At 41.5% G+C, this 24,916-nt stretch overlaps 1 protein-coding gene across 2 annotated transcripts in view; it reads left to right on the top strand.

Moving 5' to 3' along the window:
- Positions 1 to 24,916, top strand: part of GLRA1 (glycine receptor alpha 1) — a 115,266-nt gene that overhangs the window by 12,888 nt on the left and 77,462 nt on the right. For both annotated transcript variants that reach the window (XM_063086878.1, XM_063086877.1), the window contains exon 2: positions 20,187 to 20,314. In XM_063086878.1, the coding sequence (XP_062942948.1) occupies positions 20,187 to 20,314 (128 nt within the window). The remainder of the gene's footprint in view (positions 1 to 20,186; positions 20,315 to 24,916) is intronic.

The following is a 24,916-nucleotide window of genomic DNA, read 5'->3' as shown; positions in this document are numbered from 1 at the left end:
TGGCTCACAGAACACCCAGCAGTTAAAAACTCTAGCTTGGGGATCAGTCATGGATGTTCTGAGATTTTGGTTATGCCACTTGCTAGGTGTATGTCTTGGAGCAAGATTGCTTTTAGGATCCCTAAGCTTCCATTTTCCTCCTCTGTGAAATGGGAATGATAATTATCTACCCTGCCCTGACAGATTACCATAAGTATTAAATGGGAAAAGGCAGATAGAGTGTTAGCACTGCATATATGGTACACAACAATTGCATAAAGCAAGAAAATCATTATTACTATAATTAAAGGCAGATAGGTACAAAGTGTTGTAGGAACATGAAAAAGAGTCTGACTAACTGTGGAGGTGGGGAGGAACATAAAGTTGAAGACAATTTCACAGGACTCAGGACAATTAAACTGGGCCACAAAGAATGACTAATTCATCAAGTGGCAAAGAGTGCCAAGAGAGTGATGCAAGCAAAGGGAAAAGACTTGCAGAACAGGTCAGCTGACTGATGCCGAGCTCAAGGGCACTGGATGGACCAGCCTCCACCCTGTTCTCTGGGCTCATCTCAGTCCTGCTCCACCCTATGCCCTCCCAGCAAGCCTTTTATCAATCAGAAGCCCAACTGAGAGTGGATAATTTGTTCACTATCCAAAAAATATTTACAAGGACACTTCAAAAACTTCATGGAAAGATTCATTTTATCTTTCACAGATAGATACACTGATGAAGAGAAGAGTCATGGTCCCTACTCTCATGCAGCTTAACTTCTAGATGAGGGTAAAAGCAAATAAACAAATGGGAAACTATAGAATTTCTAGGCCTGGTAAGTGCTATAAACCCAATAAAACAGGATAATGGGACAGAGAATGACCCACAAGCGTCCACCCTCAGGACACCTACACTTTCATACATACCCGTTATCTCCCTTGAGTCTTGTATCATGGGAAGAGGGCAGGGTGAAGAGGACCATTCCTTTGTACAGATGAGGAAACGGGGAACTTTGAGAAAAGCAATGATTCATCTAAAGTCACAGGGCCAGTAAGTGCCATAGGCAGGTGATCTCACTCCATGCAGAAAAGACAAATATAACCAGGATGAAAATTAAGTGAGAGGGAAAAGCAAGTAGCAAAACAGTATGGATAGTAGGATCCCATTTTTATTTTTTGTATGTATTAGTGTTTTCATATGGGGAAAAAATGTCTAAAGAAACAGACCCAAAATTGTTCATGGTTGTTATAATCTCTTGACAATGAGACTATGGGAGACTTTAATTTTCTGCATTAAATATTTCAGTAATGCTTGAATGCTTTAAAACAACATGTATATTACTTTTGAAAGCTGAAAAAATTGATTTTTTCAAAAGTGGATGTCAAAGAGCATGGGCAAACAATCAAACTTAAAGCCCACCTTAATAAAAAGACAACCTGCACCAGGTAGGGAAAAATCTGGAGCCATCTGAACCCATGCTGAGTTGATTATGTTTTCTCTAAGTAAAAACCAGCCTAGGGGCTGAGACTTTGGTGTATTTAGAGAAATTTTATGAGCAAATGGAAGCTGCTTTTCCCACTGACGTCATTGTGCTGAAAGTAATACATCACTGAAAAATGGAAAGCCAAAGTTATATTATAGATTTGGGTTTCTAGAACAAAATGATGGATGAGACATAGTCTCATCAGGATGTCTGGAACCCTACCCAATTCGGTGCGCAATTTCACAAAATCCTCTTTAGTCATAACAAAAATAAAACAAAATAAAATAAACTCAGATATGGAAAGAATTATCTGGCCCAATTCCTTCCTTCAGGGAGGAAATGAGGCCAGAGGGAAAGGGACTTGTCCAAACTCAACAACAAATTAATGCCCAGCCTAGACAAGATCTGAGGACTCCAAGTCTTGTATCACCATGACAACTTTCTCTAAATCTAATAAAAGTTCCACCAGTAGTATGCAAGAAAAATTTCAATGTTATAGGACAATTTTCTTTAATTTTAGTCTTCACGAACTTTATATTACTAAGTACCAGAATTTACCAACTCTATTATAATATTGATAATGTTTAAGAAGAAAAACAAATTAAAAATAAATTAAATAATAGTACATTAATTGAGCAAAACTCATGATATGGTAAGCAAGGGATTTTGGTTTGGAGAATACCACCCTCTACCATTCTTTCTTAGGCACTATCTTGGAGAAAATGGAAAATATCAGGAGGACTTGTGAAACTGGGTCAGTTCTGAGCAAGGCCTAACTTTACCTTTAAGTCCCAAACAGCTTCTCAGGGTGTCAAGGACATTGGCTGCAATTTGAATTCAAATAGTTGAAGAAAAGATGGCACATTTGGGTTGAAAAGTGGACATATTCAGCAGGCAGAGTACAGCAGGGACCAGGTCACCCTTCGTCTAATTTACCAAACATCTATTTTGACATCTGTGGCTCCCAACCCTTTGCCTTGTGGACGGGATTCCTCTAAATAATATTTATAATTAATAATATTAGCAAATGACATGTATTTAGAACCTACTACATGCTAGGAATTTTTCTAAAAGCCCTCTATGTGTTAACTATTTAATCTTTATAGCAACCCTATGAAGTAAGTATAGTTATCTGCACCATCTTGTGGATAAAGAGACTATGGCATTAATTTTACCAACCCAGGACCCTTGTAAGCCACCTTGTCAATCCAGGTTCAAGGTCTTCATATGGAGAAAGACATTGTACAAACCCCTCCAGAGATGTGGTGGGGTAGGGTGCAGGGAGTAGATAGAGTCTCTGAGGAATAAAACTGAAAGATCACCCCAAATCACAGCTTTAAAAAAGGGGGAAGTGGGAAGAATTTGACACCACATTTCCCCCAAAGTTCATCTACCACCATGGAATTTATAAAGAGACAAAAGAGAATAAGAAACAGTATTGAGCTAGAAATAAAAGGAAAATTAAAAAGAAAAACAAGAAAGGGGAGAGAACGGGGAGACACAAGAGTGATAAAGAGGGAGGACTCAGCTCAGGACTCTGCTGGGTGCAGCCAAGAACCACTGCATGAGTCTCTTTCCCTCCCTGGCCACAGTCTTCTCATCTGTAAAACGGATGAGTGGACTATACTAGATGACTTTCAAGATCTTTTTCAACTCTGTCATTCTAGGATTCAGAAACAAATGAAGGAAAAGGAAGAAGGTAGAGAAACCAGAAGGGGAAAGAAATGTCAAAGGGAAAAAGCGAATGCTAAGAAGGAATGATAAAAAGAGGAGGAAACAAGAGGAGAAATAAAGGAAGGCATTTTCCAAAGCAAATGGAATCTGCTTATCTTGTTTAAAGAGGAGAAAGAAGGATCCTCACATGAAGAATCCCAACAATAAAAGCTTTATCCTCAGGCAGCCAACTCCATGTCTGCCACTGGTGAGACCTATGGCTGATGCTGGTAGGAACCTGGGTGGCTGTCTGCAGAGCAGGGGCCTGAATGGCACCCTTGGAGGAGGGATGATGCTGCCTTGTTCTCCATGTCCAGGAAGGAGGGCTGCCCCTCCTACTCTGGGCCTGACAGTGGACAATAATAACTAGCATATTCCCAGGCTCTGGGGGATGTCCTCGGGAAATGACTAGAGAAGGTGCCCGAGGGAGTCACAACTGCAACATTACCACATTGTGCCTGCTACAACAAATCCTGTGAACAATCAAAAGGAGAAAATCCCAGACCAGAAGAGATCTTCCAAAGTCATCTTCTCCAACCCCCTGCCTCTGAGCATTTCTTCCCTAACTGCTCAAGGGCTATAATCCAAACCAAAAGCTTTATCGCAGAATGATACTCAGTCAATCTTCTCACAGTTGTCAGAGCCATCACAGGCCTTGCGAGCTTTGCAGACAAAGACAGTGCCTCCAATTGAGTAGACATCCCTTAATCCACATGGTACATGCAGGGCACATGTGGGCTCTTCAAGCCTATCTGATATCTGACCTATAAGGTAAAGTGGCTCTAATCTAGCTCCCAATAATACCTGTTCTGCTGCTTTACATTTTGGTCTAAACATCTTTCTTTTGTTACTGCCCCTGTTTTAAAGCCTGACCTGTCATTTGCCTGAGGGTACAGAAACTGGCAGGTACCTGCCTCTGCAAAAATGAGGTAGAATACCCACTCTGGAGATGATCTCTCCAAATCTGGAATTGAACCCAAGGAAGAAGTGAATAGATAGTGTCACCATATAAATGAGAGCCACAGATGCAGATAGAAAAATCATAGATAATTGTTTACTTAATATGTAATGAACAACTTCTGTACACCAGGTTCTTGGCTGAGTATTTGATCTATTTTTTTTAACTCTCCCCAACAATTCTAAAATTAGGTAGTATTCCCAGTTTACAAATGAAGAAACTGAAGCTCAGAGAAGTTGAGCATCTTTTAAAAACACATAAGTAAGCTGTAAAGTCACAGTTCTAGCCCACTCCTCAGCTGTCATTCTTACCATATGCTACTGAGTAAAAGTTCAGCACCTACTTGGACACTTCCAGTGACAAGAAACTCGCCATCCACTTAGCCTCTTACATTGTTGGGTAGCTCTAATGTTCAAATATTCTTTCCTCACATATATCAGGCAGCAGCCTCTCTCTCTGAAAGTCCCACCTGCCTTCCCTGGTCACTTGGAACAAGTCAGTGGGCTGTAGAAGTTACCCAAACTATGGAATTAGAAAGATCTGGCTCCATTCCTACCCTGTCACCTATTAGCCACGTAACTTTCAACCAAGTGATTTCTGCCATTTACGCCTCAGTTACCGCACCTGTACAATAAGAACACAAATATGTACCTCATAGTGTTTGGGGGAAGAAAAAATAAATAATATTTGCTAAGGGTTTAGCTCAGTGCCTGGAAAATAGTAAATACTCAAGAATGTTATTTTGTTAAGTTGGGTCCCTCTTCCCCACAACAGCGCAACAGACTGATCCCTTCTGCCCAAGTCTTTTCTGCCCAAGCACCCACAGAGTCTTTAATTATTCCTTACAGGTCAATTTCAAGACTGTTTACCATCCCAGTTGTTCCTTTCTGGACCTGCTCCAGCCTGTTAATGTCCCTCTTAAAATGCAGGTCCTACAACTGAATATAATAAATTAGCCAAGAGTTGAAGTACAGCCCACATCCAATATTCCTGCCATTCTTGCCCCTTTCAGTCTTTAGATTTTTCTAAAGTTCTTCAGCATTATTATGTTTAACCTAGGCCGGCATAAAATTTTACTGAAGAATATTTGAACCTTATGAGCAGAAACTTTAATTTTTGTTTTTATTTATAATAATGCCTAACATACGAAGTGGTTTTTATATGCCTGGCACTGCAGTCAACACTTGACCCATATTTTCTCATTTAACCCCAACAATCCTAGGAAGTAGCTCTATTACTGCCCTTATTTAACTGACAAAGAAACAAATTTAAAGGAGTTAAGTGACTTGTCCAAGATCACACAGCTAATAAGTGGCAGAATTAAATTCAAGTCCTGTCCTATTCCCCATTTCAAGTGTTTAGAGGAGGGATGCTTGCAACACATAAGCACTTTCAGGGATAAAAATTGAATATGACACAGGCAGAAGACATAAGCAGGGCAATCTAACAGAAAAGAAAATGCAGTGCACCAAGCAGTGCTGGGCTTCTGCAAAATGTGATAAAGATCTCCCCTCTTCCCTCCAGCACCTTCCAAGGTCTATAGCTTCATGGTAATATGAGTCAATAGCGAAAAAGGAAAAAGGTAGAAGCAGTCACCCCTCTTCTTTTTAACTTTTACCTACTCATCACTGCCTTCAGCCCTTGCCCCTAGCAGACTTTTCCTCATGAAGAATTAATTTTCAATGAGGAGCCAAGTTGCTGGTTTGGGGTTGGGGTGGGGGGTTAGAGGGACTCCTTTATACTAATGTATCCTTTCTGCCTTAGAAATATTTCTACCCTTTAACTCAGCAATTCTGCTTGTAGGAGTTGAACAGGGTGTTGTGACCAAGGAAGTTTTTCACAGCATAGTTTATAATAGCTAAAAATTGAAAATAATATAAATGCCCATCAATAGGGAGATAACTAGATGAATACTAATTCAGCCACGCATTGGCATATGCAGTCATTCATTTAAAATTGTGTTTCTAAAAGTTTAGTAACAAGATAAAATGCTCATTTAGAATCTTCAGTTAAAAAAAAACAGGAAACAAAATTAATTATAATTTATAGAGAAAAATAACCTGAAAGAAATTTACCAATATGTTAACAGTAGGTATCTTAATAATGGGATTTTAGAAGGGTTTTATTTTTTTCTTTGAACCTTGTATTTTTTCCAATGTGCATTTATTGTTTTAATCATCAGAGAAAAATGTTATTCTTTAAAGGGTTGAAAGAATCTGGTCTGAGGGCAACCAGCCAGCTTGTGAAGAGCAGTTTTTGCCACTGGACAGTTTCCATCTGTGCAGCAGCAATTACTACCAAGTTACCATCAGATCATCTTAATCCTATTGATTGAAATGGCAAAGTAATGCTATTAATTTACTACTTAGCAGATAAATCACTAACAGTACAGCAGAAGAATCACCTGAGAGTGTGCTGGTACTCTTCTAGATGTGAGAGTGGATGGCCCTCGTAGATTCCAGTGGAAAGCACAAAGAAGCCTCAAGAAGTTCATATATTCATCCCCCATCATAGAGCCCAGATCAGCCAACTCTCTTTGAATCAATAAAAATTGTGTTGAACATTTATAATATGACAGGCACCAAAGTAAGCACTGTGAAATAATATTTATATTTTACAACCCTACGAGCAGCAACTATCATCCCCATTTTACAGATGTAGTAAGATTCAGATAGGATAAGTAACTTTTCCAAGGCCACACGATTAGTAAATGGCAGTGCCTGTCCATATGCTTAACCTTAGATCCTAACCCTATTTCAGCCAAAAAGTGAGTTTTTACTTGTGTAGTATCTTATGCTTTCTTCAGCATAATTTCAAGTAGTAATTTATAGTTAGGATAGGAGGTATCTATACTCTATTAATGAGGAAGCTGATGCTTATATAATAAAGGATTTGCCTAAAATTATATGAATACAAGAAAGAATTACAACAGGTAGAAGTCATACCCAGGATTTCCGACTACACATCCACAGCTCTTCCATTCCCTGGGTCACTACTCTTTGCCTCTGAGACATACGACAAGAAGCAGGAGGCAGTGAGATTCAGGCTCTTATTTGGTACCCCTGTGATCTGCTAAGAGGTGACACTGAAAGATAATCCTGAAGGTGCAGAGTAGAAAGGAAAGAAACCCAAAAGGAAAAGAAAGGCTCAGCAAACCAGGAAGGGGCACTGACCATAGCACCTTGTCCTTCCCTCAACATCCATCAATCTTCCTTCCATCTTGTTAAGTCCCACGAGCTGTCACTGACACTTCTGAATTCTCCTAAGTAAATATTCCTTATATAGGCTTCTACTGAACCACAGAGGTGCAAGAACTTTAAAACATGCAAGTTTGAGTTTAGTGAGCTGTTTTAGCAGATTTGAACAGCTGCTCCAAAGCTTATGCTAAAATTTCACCTCAATTAGAATCACGTATCAACTCTGCCACCAAGTCACCTTGATTAAGGCAGTCAACCTCTCTAAACATCAGTTTTGTCATCTGAAAAAATAGAGAAGAAAATGGTTGGTATTTCATAGAGTTGTTGGGAGGATTAGAAAACTTGTACAGAAAAGTTCTTAGCACTGTGCATGGCACCCAGAACATGTTTTCAGCCAAAAAAATGAGTATTTTATGTTGTATCTTAACATGATTTCAAATAGTAATTTATAAGTTAGGACAGGAGGTATCTACACTCATTCGTAGTCACTGCTATTCTTAATCTCTGAGTCAATTTTCTCATCTATAAAATAGAGATAATAGTCCCTACTGACATTGCAAGTTGTAATGTATGGTCATTAGTATATAGTAGGTGGTCAATAAATGTCTTTTCTTTTAATGCACAGGATGACCAGTTCGCATAATTCTATTACTCTTTTACCCACTTCTTCCTCAAGACTCTGAAACATGCTGAGTGAGACAAAGAAGTTCCACCCCAGTGGGCACAGCTGCAGCTCTGACTGTCTTGGAGGATTCAGGGGAATCAACGAGGGTTATTTAGAGAGCATTCTTCGAGTCCTGGAGCTTCCCTAAAACTCTGTTTTTACATACAAATGCTCACTTCAGCTAAACCCTCTCAACTCACAGTTAAGTGATCACTTTTTGAAGACCAGTCACTCAGCTTATTAAAGGCAACTTCAGGTGTTAATCCAAATTGCTCTTTCTACAATTTAAGATCATTTCTTCCTCAGGACCTAGTGAGGATTGTCTATTCTCTGAACATCTTCCTTTGAATTAGTCTTTTGGATGCTTGAAGACCACACACATCAAGCTCCACTCCTATGGAAACCTTTGTTTTCTCTGGAATAAATAGCACTGCTTTGCTGATGTATTTCCTATGGGTTTATTAAACTTGGCTTTTTTTCCACTGTAAGTTTGAACTAGTATAGATTTGGGAGGGAAAAGTGATATGTTTTTTTCTAATGGCTCAGATACTCAAGCACTTATTTGTTTTCACATAGGTTTCCCTCTACTACTTTGAGAGCTCCCAGAAAGCAATGAGTATTGTGTATTCATCATTGATGTAGTGAAGACGAAAGTCTATGAGGTCAGGTGAACCTGGATAAGTTATTTAATCTCTCTATGAACCTCAGTTTCTTCATCAGTAAAATGGGGGTACTGATACCCAACTCATAGAATTATTTGGGGGATTAAATGCTGCAAATAAAGCTCTTAGTGTAATGCCTGGTACTTTATAACCACTCAGTAAGGACTAGTTGTTATTATTTTATTATTTATATCCTTCTCTAACACCTAGTACAATCTCTGACACATAATAGGCACTCCATAATTATTTTGAATAAATAAGCAAATAAACAAAATGAACTAATGCCATCTCAACTATGATCATCATTACCTCAAAGTGCCTAATAAATGAAAGAATTTAACTAACCCAAGAAATAAAAGTTTGTTTCCACATCATCTGTAAAAAGCACCGTGACCTATCACCATTCAAACAACAACCACTGTTGGTAAAGGCAGGTAGTATTTTAAAGACAAGGAAGGGTAAAATGAAAGGCAAGTTGACTACAGAGAAATTCTGATAGAGATGACTTAATAAATAGTCAAAAGGTTTTGTCCATCCCCTTCCTATCTTTTGAAATTAGCCAAATCATCAAGCAGTTATTGCAGAACAGATCTGGAGATGCCCGGTTATGTTATGGCTCCATCCAAGACCCTGAGCAGGACTTTTAGCCTTTCAATTGAGCCTCAATTTCATCACCTGGACATGGAGATGCTCTCATGGGGATGGTATGAGGACCAAATGCAGTGATAGATTTGGAAGTGACATACAACTGCAAGTGTTAAATGCATGCAAGTGATTAGCACATTATTCTCAACCCATACTTTCCAGTTCCCAGAGCTCCAAATTCTCACTTGTAATTCCAAAGACATGAAAATACTTACATCATCAAGTGAGAGTGGCTCCTCAAAGGGACTTTGCAAATCACTATCACTTGGAAGAGTCACTAGAATAGTGTTTAATAGTGTAGGCTTTAGAAACCAGTTGATTCATGGGCTTGCCACTTATGAACTGCAAAACTTTGGCTAAATCTCTGAAAACAAACGTGTCAGCCATCTCATCTGTAAAATGGGGGCGATGATGTCATCTTAATGGGATTGTTGAGAAGATTAAATACAGTAACATACATAAAGTATCCAGCCCAGAGTAAATACTCAGTGAATGGCAGCTATTACTATAACTAGCTAATATCATGTCTTCATCTGTTTTTATCCTATTACTATTTCTCCTCAATGTTCATACTCCCAGGCCTTTGCAACTTCAAATGACCAATCCCTGCTGATCAATGCAATCTTTTTTCCCAAAACACTTTGTACAGAAGCCCTGAGCTACATTCTCTCCAAAGATGCATTTCTCCAGTGAGATTTATCTGATTAAAAAGAAAGCTGCATTGAAGTAATGAGAGCCATTTGCTCTCCTGTCCAACTCATGGGATGCATGCTTGTTGTACGAGGCCTGCTAAAAGCTTTTACTCAGGCAGAGTAAACTCCATAGGCCTTTTCTTTGGCACTCAAGCCTCTGAAGAATCCCACTGGATTCTTCACATTGTAACTTATCTAGGGGCTACTTGATGCCCAGAGGCTTAAGCCAAGAGTTCTTTCACCATGAGACCAGACTGTAGAATGACACTGAAGGTGAGAGGCACAGGAAAATTTCCCCAAGTGAGACATATAGGGATGGAACTGGGGGAAGCCAAACCCAGCTGCAACGAGGCAAGCTGCTGCTACAACCCTAGGGCCCCACCAGGGTCCTGAGGCTTAGAGCCGAGGAAGCTGAACCCAGCCACAACCAGGTAAAGAGCACACCAAAAACACCATTTCCACATGGGTAGCCCACCATAGACATCACAGTTGCCATGGCTGCCGCAAAAGTGGCTAGTCTCTACAGCAGTAGTCACAGCCACCATGAAGATGGCATGCCAGACTCTCAACTGCATCGACACAAGGAGAGACACCAGTGAAGACCAAAAAAAAAAAAGACGTCCTCTCTCTCCACAAAAATCCAGAGTAATAAAAAAAGCATCTGCTTTATGATAATAGGGGAGGACTTGATCACACCTGTCTCAGCACTAGGCAACAAACCAACAGAGGAACAGTTAATCTATCAGATGGAGAGAACTAATCTATGGTTATTAGAGGTGGGAGGGAAGGAGGAAGGGGGGGAAGGGAAGAGATTGGATAAGGGGCATAAAGAATAAGTATGATTTATAACATTGAATATGCTAATAAAAAATGAATTTTAAAAAATAAAAAGAGAAAAAAGAGAAAGAAAATTACCCCAAATGAGACGTATAGGGATAGTCAAAGCTGAGATGGTTGTTGTAGAATTACAATTAGTGGCAGAAGAGGGCAGAAATATGTGGTTTATGCACAGACATAGGTTTGACCTAGGCCAGTGATCCAAGTCATTCCATGGTAAGGTTGTGAATGTTCCTAAAAGAAAAAGGGATGTCTTCTTCCCCTATTTTCTTGCCTTGGATTTTCCCAGAGTATATCAAGTATTTTCCCAGGAGCTGGCTAAAGTTATCAGGGCTAGAGTTTAGGGCTTTTTTTGACTCGAGCCAAATCATATCACTGATGCCAAGTGGCTACACAGCTAAATTAAGCCTCCTCTGGAATTCGAGGTATATATCATCCATTTCACAGATATGTACTGAGTTCTGACCATGTGCCACACTCTGCACTTCATGAAAACCATGTTTATTAAGAGCCCAGAAAGAAGCTCGTGAAAATCATGCTTTCAGGGTCTTGTTTACATAACACGTTGCCCCGATTCTGAGAAAAAGGGAAGCTATAGAGCTGAAGGTTGAGCTTGAACCAGAAAAGACCAAGTGCTGCCGTGATTCTAGCCTCGACACATGCACATGGAGTAAGGAGAAGGGAGATGAGAAAAAAAGGAACATCAATATAATTTAAGCAAATACAACGTGGAATGACCGAGTTGGACAGACCACGTCACACGCTCCTTAAGCCTCAATTTTCTGTTCTGTAAAATGGGGAGAGACATCCCTACCTCTCAGGCTGTTTGGAGTATGAAAAGAGATAAAATATGTAATATGCTGCTCAGAGTGCACATTAGGGATGGTAGGTGCTCAATTAATGTTGTTTCTTACCACCAAATGAGAAAAATAAAAATGAAGCTTTGGGGAATTAGAATGGGAGGCTGCAAGAGGTACAGACTCCTTCTTCAGTTGAATACACTTGTTTCTACAGAAAATCTTACCCTGTCAGTTGGCTAGAGTGCAGCCTTATAACCCCAAGGTCACAGACCTGCATTCCTTTTACTGGCCAGCCACCAAAAAAAAAAAAATCTTATCCTAGGTGGACTGGGCTTGAAGATCTAGGATGCTGTAGCAGGGCCCCTGGACTAGGGCGAGGCAAGTGAGGTACAAAATGTAAGGAGGCGCTCACTCTCAGGTTCCTGCAGATGTAGGGTTGGAACTTACACAGCCCAGAGAGTGAGTGCCAACTTCAACTTAGCTAGGCACCTCATTCACCTCGTTCTTCTGCTGGCCCTGCTTTGTGAGGATACATAAGATAAAGCAAGAGAGTTAGTGGATGGAAGGCTATCCAGAGGAACACACTGGAATCGATGATAGAGTATTAGGGATTCCCTACAGAATCGGACTTCTTTAAGGGCAGGAGAAGAACTGAAGGAATCTCAAGGTTCCTTTCAGCCCCAGGAATCCAGGATTTTATCTTGCTGGCAAAAGACAATCATGTTCAAATACATGTGCTTCTTACCCAGATTAGGTTTTCTTATAGGAGGCAGAGAATGCTGCGGGAGGTGGGACAGGAACGGGGAGAAGGGTGTCTTGTTCCATAAGACCCTGAGGAGAATTGGGCTCAGGGCATGCCAACTGTGACATTCTGCTCCCAGGGGTGCTTAGCAGATCATGAAGTGAGAGTAATAAAATGTCAGGCACTCCCCAACCAGCCTAAGCCCTTTGCGGCAATCAAATAAAATTGGAATTGCACAGCTGGCCAGGGGAAGCCAGATGTTGACCTGATGATGCAGCCCAGTTAAAGCTGAGGTTGACTAGCAGGGCTCAGGCTGCAAAACCACCCCCAAGTCCCCTGTGGCCAAAGCCAGAGACAATGAAACTGGTTCAGTCCATAAGGCCAAGAGTGCCAGCCTGGCTCAGGCTCACCTCTTCCCAGGAGTCCAGGACACGAGTCCTCCCCATCACCCTCCATTCCTTTCCCAAGGACAGCTCACAGGCACAGGGACAGAAGAAAACTTTCTCCCCCAAATACACAGCTTGAACAATGACAAATGTTGGGAATTTCTAAAAGTGCACAGAGGGTAAAATTAATATAACTCAGAAAATTTCTGTGATTAATCCCCACCTCCCCCTTCCTCCCCCCACCACCTTTCTCCTCTGAACCACCATAGCAGTCCAAGTGGCAACCTCGTATTATAATTACTGAAGTAGGGGTGGGGGTAGGAGAAGTGGTAGACTAAGGGGTACAAAACTATGCTACACCCTAAGTGAATCATTGTGCAGTATATGCGTGTATTGAAACAACACACTGTATCCCACAAATATGTACAAGTAAATGTTAAAATAAATTAATAAATAAATGTATACATATAAATGCTAAAGTACATAATCTGTTCTATCCACTGCACAATAAATAATTAGAGGGCAAAGGCCACTCACCAACAAATGATTATTGATTGCTACTACATGCCAGGCAGTGAACAAGCCCCACCCACGTGGAGTACTTTTTCTGGTAGGCAGCGGCATATTTATTTGCATCTCCCCCACAGTGCCTTATGCATACAGTGGGTGCTTAAAAAATCATAAGGATTATAGGATTTTAGAGCAAGATAGCCCACAGGAAGCAGAAAAGCCAGTATTCCACAGTATAGTACCTTGGCAGAGACTAATAATCCATCCTGCTACCCTTTCCTGCTGGTTCAGGCCCCAGAACGCTTCCCTGAGCAGCCACCACCAGGTGAATGGCATCAGAACTCAAGGTAAAACTGTTTACCACGCCTAATCTAATCCAAAACTGCCATTTCACAGATGAAGAAACTGAGGACCATCCAGGGAAGAGAATTAGCCCAAGGTCATGCAGAAAGTTAAGAGAGTGAGCCCAAGCTAGCGCCCAGGTTTCCCAGCTCCCACCTTGATGTTCTTTCCTCTATTCCACAGCGACGGTTGAAATTGTGTATTAAGTAAATACTCATGGAAACCTAAAGCAGACCTTCAAACAACCTCTAACTAGTTTACAAGGCACTTTCTGCACAGAATAAATACCAGCTCATTGGACTACCTCCCTGCCAAGGCAAAGGGGATATTCTGGCCCCTGTCAGGGGACAAGGGGCCTGGAAACCAGAGATACTGACAATTTCAAGGTGTCTTTGCAGGGCCTATTTCCCAAGCTTGTCCAGTCCACAGTTCAATTTAACCAGAAAACAGATGAGAAATCAAGTGGATTGTTTTTACTGTAAATGAATTTGGCAGGAATAATCTTCCCTTAACTTTCAGACCCAAGATGAGGACATAGAACAGAGGTCCAATTGTTGCTGCTCCCCACCCTGCGGAAGCGTTCCATTCTCATCTCTTACCATCATCCATTCTCTCTCACTCTTTGTCTCCCTCTCTCTCACTTTCTCTCTCTCTCTCCCTCTCATCCTCCCTCCCTCATATACACCCTAAACTTCTTTCAGTTTCCCAAGTTCTCTCTCACCTCTAGACTTTATGCATGCTGTTCCTTCTACCCCAAACACTCTTCCTCCCCTATTTTTCCAGGTCAACTTCATTCCCAACCTTCAAGTTTCACTAAAATAGTCATTTTCTCCACAAAGCCTCTTAGAAAGCCCCCAGCCCTCCACCAAGTGCAGTTGAGTGCCTGTCCTCTGTGCTCACTGGCTTTCTCAACTACAGCGCTGACCATATTTCAAACACCTCTGCTTTCATGCTTTCCTCTTCCTCCTTTCACCTCCCTTTCCTTCTCAATCTGCACCTACAACTTCCCCCTCCAGCTCTATTGGTCCCTCCCTTCGTTATCCTCAGCCTATTAGTCCCTCTTCTGCCCCACACCTTGTCCTTCTTCCCCTTTTCCCAACCTAACCTCCTGAACCTTTCTGCCCATGCGAACTGGGAGATGGAATCTGTTGGAGGGATCCTTTCTGCTAAACCAGAGTGGTTCTTGGGGGTGTGGTACCATGGAAGGTGTAATTGAAATTGTTTCTCCCCAGTCTTTTTGCCAATCCTAGTTCATTTGAAATTCAGATTGACAGCTCTGTATTGATTTTCTATTTCTGATTGATGCTGCAACTGGAGAATGAGAATCTGAACACTGATCTGGACTTTCTTCCAACAAATCCTTGAGAAACAGGTTGACCCACTGGAGAGAAATCTTAAGACTGGATGGGGAAGAACCAAGACACAAACACACTCACATTTCCCCACAGAAGTCCAGAAAAATTCAGATCCTGAGACAAGATGTATGAAAAAGGAAAAAAGGGAGACAATATAAAAACTCATAAAATGATGGTTTAGGACCAGAAGGACTCTTAGAGGTTATCCTAGTTCCCTCATTCTATATCTTGGAAACTGAAAGCCAAGAAGAAAAGTGACTCACTGAAGCTCACACAGCCCCTACTTTGTGACATCACCCTGCCTCCAATCCCTCTGTTGAACTCCATTCCTGGACCTTTTCATGGTCTCTGTCATTAGGAGTCACCTGAAGGCCCTTAAGTACCAGAGTCTCTTAGTGTGACAAATCCTCCAACTATAAGGTGATAGTCTAATACTCTGTCTAGCCAGTGCATCCATCACCATAAGCCTTCTCAGTGAGGGACGGAAAACTTGGTCTCAGAAGACTTCACTGTCTTTCTGAAAATTACTGTTAATCAAATGTGTCTAAACCTAGTCTGATCCATACTTTACATTTTAGTAATCCTTGAAACAATTTGCATCATTTCCAAATACTTTTATAAGGTCAGAAAATCCTAACAATTGAGTATCTCATTTCTCAAATTCCTTCCCAGCTTCTCTGTCCAGTAGCTCATAGTCTATAAGCAAATGTTTAGATTAACCAGAGGTAGTGGTTTTAAATATGTATCAAGAGTTCCTTGATGCATGTTTACCGAACACAGATGCACAGAGCACAGATTCACTGGTGGGAGGAGGGGTGTGTGAGATAATCCCATGCAAATTGTACTGTCTAAATATAGACAGAAATGTATAAGGATTATCAAGTGGAGGAACATGGCCATTTTGGCAATAAAATGGAGCCTTTGTATTTGGAAAAGAATTAGGGAACTTTTGAACTAGGTCAGTGAGGTATGGGGGAAGATTTTACGTAATTCCCACACAATAACATTGAATTATTATTGATCCAGTTTTTTTCGTTTGTTTGTTTTTTTTTGTCTTTTTCGTGACCGGTACTCAGCAAGTGAGTGCACCGGCCATTCCTATACAGGATCCGAACCCGCGGCGGGAGCGTCGCTGGGCTCCCAGCGCTGCACTCTCCCGAGTGCGCCACGGGCTCGGCCCAGTTTTTTTTCAATCCTCCTCATTATCTCAAGAAGCAAGTCTCTGTTAGGTGTTAATCTGTCTCTAACACCTTTCTAACAGTTGCTGATCTCTCTTTGTAACTTAGTGTAGGCCTCAGGCAAGCAGCAGCAAGATAACTAGAATTTTAAACTCTTCTCTTTTTGTTTAGTTTTCACTTTATTTGCTATAATGTTTATCTCCTATTATGGCGAGTAACACTAGTTTTCCCTTTGTCAGTACTGAAATATAGTTTCCTTTTTTAAAAAGTGTAAATTTAAAAGAAGTAAGGCAATTTAATTTTTAAAACTAAGTGAATAATAGTAGAGGTGGTACACAAACAGGGCAAAAATTATGAATGCGATATCCAGGAAACCACTGGTAAATGATATGTGGGAGAAGCTGGACTAGAGAATCTCAAGATTTCAAAGAAGACTGCTGTGAATCACATGACAAAACAGAGGATCGATAATTAAGTAGTAATTTTTAAAAAGAAGAAAGAAAAACAAACCAGAGGATCATTTGATAATTCACAACTATTTTCTTCCCTATTTTTAAGTGTGGTAAATTCAGTGTTATGTATATAAGGATCACTAAAAGTTGCACATTTTGATTTTCTTGGATGTAATAGGATATAACAAGCTTCAAAAACAAATAGTAATAATAGCAACTATCATGATTTATACTCTCCACAATTTACAAAAGGATTTCCTACATGTTGTAGCATTTGGACAAGTCAGCACTTAAAAATTTGAGGTCTAATCCCCTCTCATTAAAGTACTGTGTGACCTGAGGTCAATTACTTAACCTCTCAGATTCTTCATTCCCTCCACTTTGGCTCACTGCCAGGGTTTTAAGTGAACCAACGGCAAGGAAACCAAGCTGCAAATACCTTGCTGCAGACAGCTAAACTAGAATAACCAGAATAACCAGACAATTCTTCAGCTTTGGAAAGGATTCCCCTGTTAAATGGCACATTATGCTATAGCAAATGGCATGAGATAATTTGGGGTGAGTTCATTCTCCCACTGTACCACCTAATAGGATTCAGGCTTATGAAAGAGGCCTAAGGGCAAAGAGATCACTTGTGCTCTGGTAACTGCTGGGAAGGAGTACTATATTCCCAAATCTTATTATCAGAGAGGAGGGGCTGGAGAGAGAACAGGAGCGTATGAAAGCTTCATAACTGCCACTCCTAGAGAGGTTCTAGAAGTGAATTATAGCAGCAGAAAAGCTGTAAATCACTAGTTGTGTGCCTGTGGTCCCCTCTGCTCACACCAGAGCCACATAGCAGCCACGAGTCTGGTGCTGAATGGAGAAAAGGCTGTGATGCTAATTGTGGGCCACAGAATGCCTCTGGGAGGACTTTCCAGCCATGTGGGGTCCATGGTGCTGCTGAAAGCTGTGTGAGACAAAAAGAAGCCCCCAGACTAGCTCTGAACTGCTTCAGATAAAGACAGGCGCATGCGCGCACGCGCATATGTGCTGCAAGAAGAAAACAATGCACTGAGGGCCTACTGTGTTTCAAGAACTGTTCTAGGTATTTTTTACCCATTACTCCTTATGCAAAACTCATTTGATAGGTGAAGGAACTAAAGCTCAATCAGGTTAAGTAACTTTCCCAAGATGACACAGCTAATAAATGTCTGAGACAGGATTGATTCCAAATTATCTGTTCATTTCACTCTTTTGCACTATTCTGTATTATATCTCACAGTACATTTCAAAAACAAGCACATGCAATATACACATTACAGACATACATCTATAAAGGCATCTTACATATTCATACCCTATACCCCATGCACATATATACCGCATACATACACAGAAAAATGCGCCCAATAAACGCCACATTTATCAACATACTTTCACCTGAACACTGGTATTCACATTTTTGCACATATAAATCTATGTAACACAATCCACTACACATCCGCAAACACCATCATGCATACCCAAATCCCAGCGCATATCCATACATATCCATCTGTCCATATACATCACACATACATACTCATACATCACACCTAGAAACCTATTCACATCATACAACTCACCTACATATTCACACACATAGAAACAGTAAAATGCATTTGTCCTTCATTCTGTCTATCAAAACTAGCCTTCAGGATATAAATAAGGGCTATTCAGACTGCAAGAATGTCTAAATAATCCTAGAATACCTTCTGAATCTTCAAAGGAATACAGGATTACTTTCAGTACTTTTCATTAATGTGTATAATATTTTAATTATTTTAAAATTGCTCATCTATATATAAATATTTATAAACACTATCTACTAGCCAGGATATTTGATTAATTCAAGTAGCATATTATTCATTCATTCATTCACTGTGCAATTACTGAGCATCAATTAAGTTTGAGACACCATGGTAAACACAGTTGGGGACTAAAACAAGAAATAGACAAACAATAAATAAAACCACCATTATTTCTTCTCTTAAATCACAGGCGCAAATGACTATATTCCATGGTAGCATAGCCCTGTGGCATGATAGGAGCTGGTAAGTGAGGAGGTGTGAGAGGAGCGGGAGACAAGGAAGCTAGGAGAGGGGGACAAGGAGGCAAATGGCTCTGAGGCTTCTAATCCTCGAGAGTCGGAACATATTGGTGTCATATGGGGAAACTGTGATCTGAAGGGGCAAATTTGGGAAGGAAACTGTGGCGTCCTATTTGGGAGATGAGTTTGAGGCACAGGCAGGATGTAGAGATGGACATGCCCTGAAAATGAGGAAAGAGGTTTCAAGGGAGAGACCAGGGTGGAGATATAGAGTTGAGAGTCGTACAGTAGAGGAGATCACTTAAACAGTTACAACTAATGAGATCAGAAACAGAGCTGAGGCAAAGAACAAGAGAGGCTGAGTACAGATCCTTAAAGAACACCATGTCCTACTTGACTAGGTGACAGAAGCTACCATCTTTCACACACACACACACACACACACACACACACACACACACACACACACACCCCTCTCCATCCATGCACTTCCTCCAACATAACAGCCCCAAAAGCATATGACAGGGTTGCACATAGCTTCCAGCTATCTCCTGGGTATAATTTGAGGACTAGGAAAGTTCAGTTGTCCACAGCAATCCAAATGATTGTTCTCTGATCCTTGAGCCTCTGCTCTTGACTCTTATTGAAATCCGTGTGCCTTTGAGAATTTGGCAGGGTGAGGGCCATTCCATTGTTCTTAGACATTACTAATTCATACTATGGTGTGAATGAGGACCTGAAACCGCTTTGGTGAGTGGGTGAGAGGGGGATGGTGACATGCTAACAAAAGTAGTGTGAAGCATCCCCAGAAGTTTGATTTCAAATCACCGAACTCCTGACATAAGGAGACAGGCTACCACTAATTATTCTGGGACCTGCATTGGCTTCCACTAGCTGGCATCAGTTTTCCCAATTGAGTGTTTCCTAAAGTGTATGTTTCATGAGATAGTAGTCCCGTAAGTATAAGCATATAAGCTTGTTAAAAGTTCTGAGGAGAACTGAGGTAAAAACGCCTGATTAAATTTGTGTTTCCAAATGTATTTGACTTTGACAACTTTTTTTTAAATCAGTGACTCTAATTCTGAAGAGCAATCTTGAGTAAAAGCTAGATTGTTTGATTTCTAAATTCCTTTCTTGCTATGTTGTTCCATGGACCTGTGAGAGTACAGGTACCCAAAACGCAGGGCCAGGTCTACCAGAAGGTTAACCCTTCAACCTCCTCTCTCAGACAGACCCTGCAGCCAAGTGTGATTACTCAAAATCCCAGAGATGAAGCCCTAAAAGAGTCAGTGGCTTCTCAGCATCAATCAAACACTTGGCTGCCTGCCAGGATTCCATGTTGGCTGATACTTGGGCTAGGTAAACAATTTAGTCTGGACCTTACCTCATTAAGGACCCATATTACCTATTTCTCAGGCTAAGAACACTCTAATGGTTCTACAGGAGCTGGACAAAGCTGGGATCTGATCACAGCATGAGAAGGAGCCTTTGTTAACCCTTTGCTTTCCTCTCTCCCTTCTTAGCCTTGCTGCTTCCAAGGAGGCTGAAGCTGCCCGCTCCGCACCCAAGCCTATGTCACCCTCGGATTTCCTGGATAAGCTAATGGGGAGAACCTCTGGATATGATGCCAGGATCAGGCCCAATTTTAAAGGTAAAGGAAACATTCCTTCCAGATCCACAGGAAAATGCTTTTCTAGGTTATAGAAACAAACAGCATGTTATCGTATATGGCTGGTGATCCAGGATAGGAATCTCATGAGTCTTTCCTTTACCTAAGGCAGACAATGTTAACCAATTCAGTCTTCTCTCCCACTAAGCCCAGACAAAGTCTCAGAGAATACAACTCAATAGTACCTGTGGTTGTCAGGAGTCATAAGTGAAAAGAAGGATAAACATGGAGTGTGGAGAATTAATGAGTTCAAGTTTGGCTCCGATACAAACTTATTTTCTGAGCTTGGATAAGCTTCTTTCTTTTTCTGGGCCTCAGTTTCCTCATCTCTGCAGTGATGGGCTTGGCTACACCTGCAGTTTTTAAATATACACTTCATGGAGCACTTAGGACTTCCACCAGGTGCCCCAAAAGGGAGAAGCAGAGGGCATAATGAGCAAGCCCAGCCCTGCTTCTTTCCAAACTGCTCCACTTTTGTTTTAGATAGGGGCTTCCAACTAAAATTCATCTGCTGAAAAGTTCTCATGGATTAACAAATAATTTTGAAAGTTCCTAGTCTAAATTCAGTTTCAAATGCCTACTGTGGTTAGGTAGGTAAAGTAAATGAACGAGGTGAGCCAAGAATAATATACTAGGGAGTGGTAGAGGCTACGGAGAAACAGAGGTGCGGGCACTTCTCAAGGGGCAGCCTTTCCTTAGCCCAGCCCGTAGTTGCCCTACAGGAATGTGAGTCCCATGTTGCCAGATCACCAAGTATTCCAAGAAGAGGCAGAAATCAAGGTCTATGTGAAACTGCCTAATTCCTAAAACATGACGATTCAAATAAAACATGTCTATAACCCAGATATGCCTTGTGGCTTGCCAGTTTACAAAACCTACTCCATGTGATCAGAGAAGGTTCTTTTCACTCTGTTAGTTCTATGGGATCTTAATGTCTGTAACAAAAGGAGACCAGTTCCCTTTGTTCATTAACACCTTAGGAGGTTGTAACCATCTCAAACTCCTGAACAGAATTCTGCAGGTACAGTCTTAAGGACATCTTTGGGAATCTATGCACTCTTCCTTCCCAGAACCCCTGAAAAATCTACTTCAAGGACCTGCAGACAGCCTCCTGATCAATTCTGGATTCCAGATGTCCTTCCTCACTGTTCCTTTTGGCTCAAATCCAAGACCAAATAAGGGATGTGACAGCTGATAACAGCTTCCTAATATTTGATCACTTTGCCCCCAGTTCTCCAAGTCCCCTTCTCAGAGTGCTCCCTCCACATGACTCTACAAAATGATCTGGGAGATGCACTGAGGTTTGCATTTGGGCCCACCTCTCACCACTGTTTACAGGTTCCTTCAATCCACCTGCACCTTACCCCTGAGGCCATGTCTTCACCGTCAGCATAACCTTGGTTTCCCTAAGGATAGGTGAGTTGGGACCAAGGTTGCCATCACAGCACACTCCACCCAGGCCGTTCACCAGGGTCACAATCTCAGATACCCAGAGGGGCCATGCAGGTATGGTGTATGAATGCTGCAAGATAGGGATAAGAAAAGAAAACCAGAAAGCACAGGGCTCATCTAAGGGCAGCCACTTCTCAGCACCTGCCGATGGCTGCCAGATAGGAAGGGAGGCCCAGGGCATCCAGGCCTTAAGTCAGGTTTTATGTAAGATCTTCCAGATCGGCAACTAAATCACATCTTTTAAAAGCACTGTCTGCCAAATCAAACAGATCAGAAAACTGGTGATGGCCGTTGGCCACCAGGTTGCATCCTCAGCCCCTAACAGTTTCCACGAATTCTGGTCCACCTCTCCCCCTGGTGGGCTCTCTCAGGACTTCATCTTGAGAAGAGGCCCCATGGTCTTGCTCTCCTGAGAAAGGAGGGACTCACTAATTAGTTGAGTATGGGTGCATCCAGGGTTCATGTGTTAGTATCCTTTGTGCATACCACTGAACCTTTCTTAAATGAGTGAATGAACAAGTGAACCAGCAAATAAGCTAGGCCTTAGAGCATTTAAGTGACTTTCCCAAATTATGCTGTCAAGACCAAGGACTTTAACGCAGCTGCTCTGATTCAATTCTTTGTCTAATGCTAGTGATTTCTTTATTTGTTTATTCATTCATTTATTTATTTACTTACTTAGCAGTGGGTATTTTTAAGGAATAAAATTTTCCCCTCCCCACTCTGAGAACCTTACTCAGAACACTGGGCCTAAAACCTACAGAACTAGATAATCTCTTAGACTTCTCCCAACCCTGCACTGGCTCTAACCCCTTCAACCCCCTCCTGACTCAGAGTGAGATTCAGTTTCCTGGAATCCCATCCCAGGAGCTGGGAACATTTCTCTACCCTCCCTTGTGGTGAGCGCTGAAACACTGACAAGAAGGGATCTCCTTCCACAGAGCCCCATGGTCTCTTTCACACTTCCACTAAGACACAAATAAGATTCACAAAAGCCCCACACAAACCACAGAGCTCCTGAAAAGGCCATGCAGATCAGGACCCCTGTGATCCCAACACAATAGGAAGAGACCCGCATTGTTGGAAAACTTCAGAGTGATTAATCACTCAGCAGCTTCCTTAAGCACCAGAAATTTTCCCTGTTCCTAACCGTGAGGAAGATAGGGGTGGCCAGGAACAGCAAACACAGTCTGCAGAGCACAATGGCAATACAAATCATAACACGGAAGTAAAGAGCACTAAAACTGGACTCTAGTCCTCCCTTCTACTTACCTGATATGTGTGACCCTGAGTAAATCACTTACTGTGTCTGGGCCTCTGTTTCTGCATCTGTAAAATGATCCAGCAGGACTTAGCCCTTCCAGCTCTTATATTGCGTCTTCTCTAAGACTTTGTGTATTATAATGGCTCTTAGGATCAGAGGCACAGCCTGATGAAAATACATACACAAAAGCAAAATTAAATTTTAATATTTAATGAAATATATACATTATCTTGCTGCCAAAGGCAGCCAGATTGTAATTTTCTCAAGGCTAATTTAATTTCAGATTTATTTCAATGAACCACACCTCCCCATGGGGCTATTTTGGCTGGTGCCCTCTTGCATACATAAATCAGGATCTAATTTATATGGGAGTCACAATGCCAGACACTTGCAGGGCCTGGGTGGGAACTCTGTGCACGTCATTTCAAGGCACAGGCAGTAATTCTTTGGGGCTTCTTAATGGTATGAGGCTAAATGAAAAGAAAAACCTGGGTCTGAATCTAAATGAGTAGAGAAAAAACCTGAATGGGCCTTTGTTTAGGCAGAAATGACAAGGAGGCAGACTTCTGCTCAGCATAAGGAAAAATTACTTTTTTAACAAAGCTATCCAGCTATTGAAAGGGCTGCTCAAGATGAAACGAGTTTCCCAGCATGGGAGGTGTTCAGGCACTCAGCCTTGGATGGGAAGCTGGTCTATAGTGGTGGTCCCCAAACCTGGCTGCACATGAAAATCACCCAAGTAGTTTATTAAACAATAGACTCTGGGCTAATCTCCAGAGACTTGGGTTCACTGAGTGTGGGGTTGGGCCGAGGAATCTGCAGTTTAACAAGTTCTCCAGGTGAGTCTACTGCCGATAGCCCTGTCTGCACATGAGTTGGAGAAGCAAGTGATGAGGTGACCGTTTAAGAAAACTTCCACCCTGAAATCCCATAATCCTGAAATTCAAATGGATAGCTTCCATAAGGGAATTCCAAACCACTGGAACTGAGAATGACTACATAGATCAAGAGTTACTCTCCCTCCAGGGAGTAAGGGAGAAACTGGTAAACGGCCACAAAAAATGTTTACACTGTGTAATGACAAAATAAAAAATAAATAAAATTAAAATTAAAATTTTTTTTAAAAAGAGCTACCCTCCCTCCAGATTGATGGGGAAATTGAGAACCAGGGAAGGGAAGAAGCATTTCTGAGGTCAAACAGCCAGTGAGTGCTGAAGTTACATCTAAGACCCAGAGGACCTGACACTCCCTTGAAGGAAAAACCTAGATTCTCACCCCAAGACTGAGTCCCCTCCTAAACACCAAGATTTTTGAAAAGAAGAAAATTTTGGCTGAGTTTGGGTAAAATGTTTGGGCTACTTTTTCAAAAGCGACAGAATGAAGTGGGTACCAGAGGACACAAGGTTAGCTACTTCCTTCTTTCCACAATCAGAAAACTTTGGTTCAAGTTGTGGCTCCACTGCATGTTAGCTAAATGAGCCTGGAAGAGTTACTAAAACTCTCTGTGCTCCATTTATGAAGTAGGGACAATAATTCTGCCCCACCTACCTCAGTCCCTCATGAGGACTAACAAAAAAGTGGGCCTGAAAAAATTCACAAATTGCTAATTACAATCTTCATGTGAATGATTATGACCTATTACCTAAGTCCTATCTCCACCTTAAGGTCATCACAAGGTCATCACCTTTATGAGGTCTTTCCTGTCTCATTCTTCAGAACTTCTCTCACCTGGACCCCTACTGCTTTTATCACTCTTACCCATGGTCTCACATTCCTCTCTGGTTATTTTATGCCAGCCCTCTTGTCAGCTTCTGTGGAAGCCCAGTGCTTAAAATTCTGGATTCTGCCACTGTCTGTGTGACCTTGAG

This window comes from Cynocephalus volans, chromosome 2, assembly GCF_027409185.1.
Source record: "Cynocephalus volans isolate mCynVol1 chromosome 2, mCynVol1.pri, whole genome shotgun sequence".
In the NCBI taxonomy this organism is placed as follows: Eukaryota; Metazoa; Chordata; class Mammalia; order Dermoptera; family Cynocephalidae; genus Cynocephalus; species Cynocephalus volans.
The sequence above is the reverse complement of the archived record's forward strand: the minus strand, read 5'-3'. Positions and strand labels throughout refer to the sequence as shown.